The following is an 8,954-nucleotide window of genomic DNA, read 5'->3' on the forward strand; positions in this document are numbered from 1 at the left end:
TACCGTTATAATTATTATGCTTTGGTTTCTACACCTATTTCGATTCAAATAGATTATTATAACCTTAACCACACTGTGCTGTCTTTGCGCATATGTTTGTAAGAGGCAAAAGGGAGCGGGATAGACACATTGTTCCTTTTGAAAATATATTGAATGTCCGTCCGTCAGTCTGTCCAAGTTAAATTGAAAATAAAGTACAGGTCGCATTTATGATCTGAATTTGATGAAATTGGGGAAAATCGGTTTAGCTTCCATATATATAGCTCCCATATATTTTTCCGTCCGAGTATAAATAAATATTTCATTGAAGACCCTATGTTATTGTTATTATTATTGAAAATTGTACACAACGTGCTGATATTAGTTTAAACTAAAATTGGTTCAGATTTAGCTAAAGCCCTCATATATATTTTCGTTCGGCTATATATAAATGGTACATCAAATATCCAAAATATGACCAACTGCCGATTTACATAATTTTTTGCTTCTTATAAACCATAAATTATATGTTCTTACAGATTGTCAGAAAATGTCTGCTGGTACACACATTTGTCGTTTGTGCCGCATATCCTGCACTGACAGCATACGATTATGTGATGCTACTGGTAAAACAAATGAAATATACACCATTGCCGTAAAATTCTTTCATCCATTGGTAATTTCACAAATCCCAAGCATTCGAATAGTATTTTCAAAAATCTTAAATTTTTAGTTTCTGAAAGCTGATAAGGAACACACGCCCAATAGAATTGTTTCTTTATGTACGAAGTGTTGGCAGCACATTTCCGCATTTAATAATTTTCAACAGTCGGTACTGTTGTTGCATACCAATCTGCAAACGGCGGCAGATAATGCTTTAGCTCGTGGTCAATTAGAGCATTCCAATGATGATCATCACATCGATATAAAAACTGAGAGAATACAAATCGATAGCGATAATGGTGAAGATAGAGAAGTCACTCGAAATCACCGACAAAATAATAACACCGGTCGATTGATTGTCACCGACTATGCCATGGAATATCCAGGTTCAACGTCTACTAACCCCAATATATCTTCGGAAAATGATGACAGTGTTGCATTTGCAATTGAGAACGTTCGGCATATCGACGAAGAATTTTCCCATCAGTCTAGGGATGTTTTTATTGTGAATGAGCTAAACGATGAAATGGAAAACTCGTGCAGCTCCTATAATGACTACTTACTGGAAACACGTGACCTTCAACATTCCTCAGACCCGGGTAATAATATCAATGTACCATATAGTAGAAAAAGCCGTCTGTTTCAGAATGAAAATGAAATTGACAACATCATAGCCAAATGGAGACCGACTTTACAATGTCAATATTGTCCCGAAACATTTTCCACATTTACACTACTGAAAATACACAATCTCAACGAACATCCGAATGATGAGTTCTTCATTATGTGTTGCAAGCGAAAATTCAAAGTTCGCTATCGCATCGAAGAGCATGCAATTATGCATCTAAATCCCGAGGCGTTCAAATGTCTGCTGTGTGGTAAATGTTTTACAACCAGATTTGGGTTAGTTACCCATATGGCTCAAAATCATCCAGGGGCCACGAATGGGGGTAACACAGACCACGTTCTGCCCGATAACTGCCGTTTCAAATGTTCTCTTTGTGGTATGTCCTGTGCTGATGAAAAAACTCTTCGGAAACATTCGAAAATGCACCTGAATGGAAAACAATATCACTGTCAGTACTGCAGTAAATCGTTCAAACTTAAAAGCGGTTTGATACGACATTTTGCATTGTTCCATCCTGACAAACCATCGATACAGCCATCCAGTACGATAATACAGTGCAAAGTTTGTCCAAAGACCTTTAAATATCGCACGGGATTGTATTATCACGAAAAAACAACGCATCCAGAGGAATTTGCCAAAAGACGGAAGAAAAACAGTGGCGGTCGTAAGGTACCAGGGGAAAGTAAATAAGGTCTTCTTATTGTGGTAGCATATATTAAAATAATATCTATTTGTGTGTCTATGGAAATTAGAATGTTGTAATAAACTTAAAAATAACAAAACATGTCGATTTTTCTTCATTTATTGTGACGCAAAATTATTCGTTATGGTTACGTTCCTTTTTCATATTTCCGCGAAGACTTCAGGTAAAGTAATTGTGGTGTACTACTCAGAAGTGACCTCCTTTGTTATCAAGCGGAAGAGTTAGCTATAGTATCCTTATAACATATTTGTGTAAGGTATAACAATTCACTCTACACTATTGTTGTTGGAAATCACAATGATAATGATTTGTGTTTAAAACGTTACACGGCACACATCATTCTAGGCTTAATTCGGTACGTTGTGCCAAATTTCGTGCAAATCGAAATATATTTAGGGACATTGGCATACCATTTACGTAAAATCGGGCGAAGCTATATATGGGAGCTATATCTAAATCTGAACCGATCTTCCCAAAACTTACCACTCATCATTCTTGACTCAATTCGGTACGCTATGCCAAATCTCGTGCAAATCGAAGGTTATAAAAGGACTTTGGTGCACCATTTACATAAAATCGGACGAAATTATATATGGGAGCTATATCTAAATCTGAACCGATTTTCACGAAGTTCAGCACACGTCATTCTAGGCTTAATTCAGGCTTAAATTTCGTGCAAATCGAAATATATTTAGGGACTTTGATGCACCATTTACTTAAAATCGGACGAAACTATATATGGGAGCTATATCTAAATCTGAACCGATTTTCACGAAACTTGGCACACATCATTCTTGACTCAATTCAGTACACTATGCCAAATCTCGTGCAAATCGAAGGTTATATAAGGAATTTGGTGCACCATTTATATAAAATCGGACGAAATTACATATGGGAGCTGTGTCTAAATCTGAACCGATTTTCACGAAACTTAGCACACATCATTCTAGGCTTAATTCAGTATGCTGTGCGAAATTTCGTGCAAATCGAAAAAATATTTAGGGACATTGGTACACCATTTACATAAAATCGGCCGAAATTATATACGGGAGTTATATCTAAATCTGAACCGATTTTCACGAAACTTGGCGCACATCATTCTAGGCTTAATTCAGTAAGCTGTGCCAAATTTCGTGCAAATCGAAGGTTATAAAAGGAATTTGGTGTGCCATTTACATAAAATCGGACGAAATTACATATGGAAGCTGTATCTAAATCTGAACCGATTTTCACGAAACTTAGCACACATCATTCTAGTCTTAATTCAGTACGCTGTACGAAATTTCGTGCAAATCGAAAAATATTTAGGGACTTTGGTACACCATTTACCTAAAATCGGACGAAAATATATATGGGAGCTATATCTAAATCTGAACCGATTTTTCCCAATTTCAATAGGGTTCGTCCTTGGGCCAAATAAATGAGTTATGCTAAATTTCATCCAATTCGGATAAAAAATCTAACCTGTATTTTTACCATGGACAGACATACGGATGGACATTCATAAATCGACCCTACACCATAGTTAAGTGAAGAATATAGAAAACACAGTGATTTTAACTCGAATTTTCAACAAATATTTTAGAGTGAATGTATAGCACATTCGAAAAAAAATCAGTTTACATTAATATATAGTCCTAATATCACTCTAATTATTTCATTTATTTGGTCTGCTCTCATTATTCATATTTCATTTGGGAAGCAGATAATTTTTTAAGGCCAATATAGACAAAATTTAATGGTTTTATCTCATACGTTACAATTATATGAATAACTAGCATATGCCCGCTGCTTCGTTAGCGACCGTGAGAATAATTTAAACATGTCTAAATACATTATGTCTAAATACATACATTTTCACAGAAAACTGCATAGTCAGAAGAGCTAATCACCTTACACACCAATATTGATCATAATTAAAATGTTAGTACAATTGAATTCCTTTGTTCTCTTATAGTACGTATTTCCAAAACTAACTTGATATCTCAACACTACACACTAATTCTGACCGCAATAGCAATCTAGCTCTAAATTAATATTGGTACCATTTATTACCTTTGGTACATATTTCGGAAACTAATTCCAAATTTCATAATTTCAGCTCTATAGGTTAATCCAAATCTTAATTTTACCAAATTTAGTACTCATTAATATAAATTCAATAGAAAACATATTTCCCAATTTTAGGATTCCAGCCTGATCTCTTCAGCCAAATATAATTGTACCAAATTTAGAACCATTTGAAACACATTTGTATGAATTTGCAAAACTTCCTATATATCCCAATTCTACACCCCAACACTAATCCTAACTCCGAATTTCATGATTCTAGCTCTATCGGCTCAACAAAATTTTCCAAAATTCAGTTTTCCAGCTCTATCAAAATTGTACCTATTATAGTATGATTTAGTACTAGTTATGTAAAAAATTTCCAAAACTACCTACATATCCCAATCCTACACATCGACGGTAATGCAAATTTCAGGATTCTCCTCCTTCCGTTTTTTTTTTCCAAATTCAAATTGTACCAAATTTATTACTGTTTAGTAATTTTCGTACACGATTCAAAACCACCTTCTTATATCGACCCTACCACTCAACCTTAATTTGCATTACAAATTTTCAGCTCTATCCATTCTCATGCTACGATATTGTACCAAATTTAGTACATTTTAGTAGTTTTCGGATGCTTGTAGCTCGAATATCCAAAAACCCCTTTTCTACATCAGTGACCCTCATTTCATTTAAGAGCTCTAGCTCTGCCGGTTCGCCAAATACAAATGGAACCACATTTAGTGCTGTTCGTACCGTTTTAGTACCAAAAACCCAGCGTTATCTGTCACATTTGGACCAAAAGTCACCCTCACTCAAAATTCCAAGTTTCCAGCTTCAGTCGTTTCGTCTTTACTCTTTTATTAGTATGTATTATCGAAAATTTAATATTTTCACCCAACACTTCTCGTTAATAATAATGACCGGTACTAATAAAACATTCATGCTTATTTCCTAAGCATATCTCCTTCCCTGTTAAAAATTTGATATGTAGAGCGACCCCCCAAATATCATTAACCAAACCTATATGTGTCGCCAGCACCGAACCTGTGGTTCATAGCAACAGAGTATAATGGACAGACGGACGGACAATCATGTCTACATCGACTCAGATAGTTGAGATGTGACAATGGGTTTGACAACTCTTAGGCCTATTATATACATACCTTAAAAAATGAAAAAATAGTGATTTGTCGCAAATAAACAAATGCTTAAGATCCGCCCAAGCCGTAAATTTTATATGCGCACTTTTTGGGCATAAATACTCCCTATCGGTATTGGATGCACAATTTCTCTAAATCGGACTAATATATATCGCACGATGTCGCGTGTTCATATTAACAGCGGCCAAAAATAGAAGGAGTCATCGTAGGTGGATTAAATTTGGTACAAGTTCGTATTATTGGCCTAAAAGCAAGTGACAAGAAATTGGATAAATCTGACCAAGATTTGGTATACCTCCCATATAGTCGGTCGAGAGATTTGCACCCTTTTTGGCCTATAAAGTCTTTAATTTTCAATCAAATTCAATGAAAATTGGCAATTTTATCTACTTTAGTCTGTAAAGCAACTGACAAAAACTGGATAGATCGGACCATACAAAGGGTCTTGAAAAATTCGCTGAAAATTTCGATGAAAATTTACAGTTTACTTAAAATTTGGACGAAGACAGTAATAAGTGCTGCAATTTGGTTGCTGGTTAACGTTTCAGAACGCTTGCCATACAAATGACCCTGAATTGTATACTATAAAATCGTTATATTCGCGATATCGTATCATCCATGTTATCATTTCGGGCCTTTATTTTATGGCTGTTCAAGGATACAATAGGGATGGATTGTTATATAAAATACGTAATAAAATCCATATTCGACTCGGCTCTTCCAAATAGTAGGGTTGCTCCTAATTATTTTATGACATGACTTGATAGCATCTTGTGAATATCACTCCGAAGGTAATGTACTGTACTATACATCTCCAATGCCACGAACGAAAATGTTTCTGTATGAACTTTCCATAAAGGTAATACAAGTACGTTGCCTACATTTAGATTATAATTTTCCCAGTGAAGGACTAAACAATGCGTTAAAGAAGTACAGTATTTTTCGGTTAATTGACCCTACGGTTAATTGGTTTCCACGCTTAATTGAACCACATGATGGGGCAACAAATATTTCATAGGAAAATACATGTAAATTTTCTCGGATAATTAAACCCTGTTAATTGATTTTCCCGCTTAATTGGGTCAAAATTTATCATCAAAAATAAATTTCCTTTTACTTTTCACCGGTTAATTGCATAATAATAATGGAAAAATAATCTGCCATTTTTTTACAAACATATTTGACATAATTTGTGAAAAAGACTAGGTGGGACCTCTACTAATTCAAAACATATGTTTATTGCTAAGGAAAAACTGCGAGAAAGCGTAATTTGTATTTGACATTGAATTTTTTTTAAATCATTAGTAGTTCCAATTATACATGATTACTGTAATTGAACAAACTATTCAATTAAGCGGGTTCGTATAATTGGTTCCCCGGTTAATTGAACAAAAATTTGTGCAAATTTTGATGTGCAATTAACCGAAAAATACTGTATAATCTTCATGCTGACCAAATCTAATTCAAAAGCAACCACACCCGTTTCACAACTCAAATAAAAAAGAATTAGGACCAAACCTTTTTTATCTTTTATGTTTTACACCACTAATTCAAAAATGTGCTTTATAAATTATATGAACTATAAGTACTGCAGGTGTGAATAGCTGTAAACACCATATCGTCTCTGATTATATAAAAATAACAGTGAATCGTAGTTTTTAACATCCCAAGCAATTAAAATAAACACTTTTATAATAACCGTTAAAGCAAATTTACATATAACATTTAATCACGATTAAAGGATGAATCAGGGTTTATTTTCTTAATCACGCTGAATTTACCATGATTTACCAAACAAATTTAAATCATCGTGCAGCAGGTTTTATTTTAAATCATGATCGAAATCATGATACTACTGAAATGCATCGCGGGTTTTGTACGAAAAAATCCAACCCTCTCACAATGTACCAAAATTTGCAACTGTTTCACATGGCGTTTATTTTGAAATTTAACGATTGACAAATACAAAAATAACAGATCAAAGAAAAATAAAAACCAGTGAGCGGAGCAGTATAGTCGGACGGGGCCGACCATACGATACCCTACACAACTACGACGGAACTCAAATTTTCTGCGGATGTTTATTCTGAGCCTGGGCAATATTTCGTGATTTTTGCACCCTCTTGCCCGATTAGAGATAAACAGCTCGTCTTCCTCACACTGACATATTTTCCGAATATTACGCGTATTCAGTACAACTATTATCCAGATTCCCTTCACCGTGTGTTGTGTTGTGATGTTCGGCTTTCATTTGAGGTTTATAGATCGACTCGAAAATAACACAAAAAATTAAGTTTTAGGTCCAATTCATTCCAAAATTATTATCTGATCATCACCGAAAATTATACGCGTTGTCCTTGACCATAACTGGAACCTCATGAAACATTTCAAAGCGATCAGTGCTATAGTTCCGCTTTCTAGAGTGATAATGGGTTACTAAATAATATAGGAATACGGAGATACCTGTGAATATTTCGGTGTAACTCCCACATCCGAGCACATACAACAATATAATTGGTATTAATTTAAAGGTCAAGCACTGCTCTTGGATATAATATCAACTTCTTGGGTGTATGTCCTTCAGGGGTAAATATATACGCTATAGAATACAAATTTTGTCATTTTTCACACAAAAGTCAAGGTCCATTTGACCCGCTAAATATTGACCGATCTTTCTGAAAACAGGCATGCTTATTCTTTGGCCCGATCCCCTTCTCCTTGCAAAATTTCACGATGTTGGGGCCATTATTGCGGCCTCTGGAGCGATCAGAAAAACCGACAAAAATTTAGTATTTGGTCCATTTCATCCCCTAAATATTAGCCGCTCTTTCCCAAAAACAATAGGGGTCTTCATTGGCCAGAACCCATCCTACATGCAAAATTTCGTGAAGATTGATCCATAACTGTGGCCTGTATCGTGTTTACAAATTATAATGGACAGACGGACGGACGGACGGACGGACACACATGTCTAGATCGACTCAGCTAGTCGAGATATGACGATCGGTATACTTAAAGGTGGGTCTAGGACCAATATTTCGCGGCGTTACAAACTTTTGGGGCTGCACAAAGCTATAATACCCTGACAACATAGTTGTGTAGGGTATAATTAATTATAGAATTTTTGTGTTTTAGGTGTTTTTTTTTTACTTTCCAAACGATCAGAGTATTGCAAAAACCTTTCCATTGTGGTAATTCTTCTATTCTTTTTCAAATAGTAAACAAATATTTTTGGCGCAAATTCATGATTTTGTATGTATACTAACAAACATCAGCAGATCGGCATATAGATCATGATTAAAGGTATGTGTAAACAATTAGGGTGTATTTCTGGATTTCGTTAATCGAGTCGATTTGAAATCGTACATGTAAATGTACTTTTAGTTTAAATATTCAAAGATTTTAGCATCAGAAAAATTTACCCATTTTTCGAAAAAAATGTGTAGTTTGCCAACAATTATCAGATTTGAACCTTTGTATAGACAAAACTAATTGACATATCAATACCAAATTTCATATTTGTTCTACTTGGAGTGTTTCCTATCAATTCTTATCAATAAATTTGTCCTCCGAGGAAGTTGGTTTTAGCCATTTTTGGCTGCGGTCGTGACATTGCGTGTCGTCAGCATCGAACCTATGGTCAACAAACCTAAAAAATATACCTACAATGAAAAAAATCGATTTACCGGAAACCAAAAAGCCTAAAATCCGACCATGCCGTAAATTTTATATGTGCACTTTTGGGCATAAATAGTGTAAATTCGGG

At 34.9% G+C, this 8,954-nt stretch overlaps 1 protein-coding gene across 1 annotated transcript; it reads left to right on the forward strand.

The window, feature by feature from the left end:
• The first annotated feature begins 529 nt into the window (after positions 1-529).
• Positions 530-1,960, forward strand: LOC133327475 (zinc finger protein 567-like). The gene is made up of 2 exons (XM_061535993.1): positions 530-655; positions 713-1,960. The coding sequence occupies exons 1-2, from the start codon at positions 530-532 to the stop codon at positions 1,958-1,960; spliced, it is 1,374 nt and encodes a 457-aa protein (XP_061391977.1).
• The last annotated feature ends 6,994 nt before the right edge of the window (positions 1,961-8,954 follow it).

The sequence above is a fragment of the Musca vetustissima genome, unplaced genomic scaffold (assembly GCF_032173495.1).
Source record: "Musca vetustissima isolate MV318-11 ecotype Yass unplaced genomic scaffold, APGP_CSIRO_Mvet_v1 utg204662, whole genome shotgun sequence".
In the NCBI taxonomy this organism is placed as follows: domain Eukaryota; kingdom Metazoa; phylum Arthropoda; class Insecta; order Diptera; family Muscidae; genus Musca; species Musca vetustissima.

Coding starts and splice junctions, on each gene's coding strand:
- LOC133327475 (XM_061535993.1), top strand. CDS start 530: ATGTCTGCTGGTACACACATTTGTCGTTTGTGCCGCATATCCTGCACT. Junction 656..712: donor TAAAATTCTTTCATCCATTG/GTAATTTCACAA, acceptor TTAAATTTTTAG/TTTCTGAAAGCTGATAAGGA.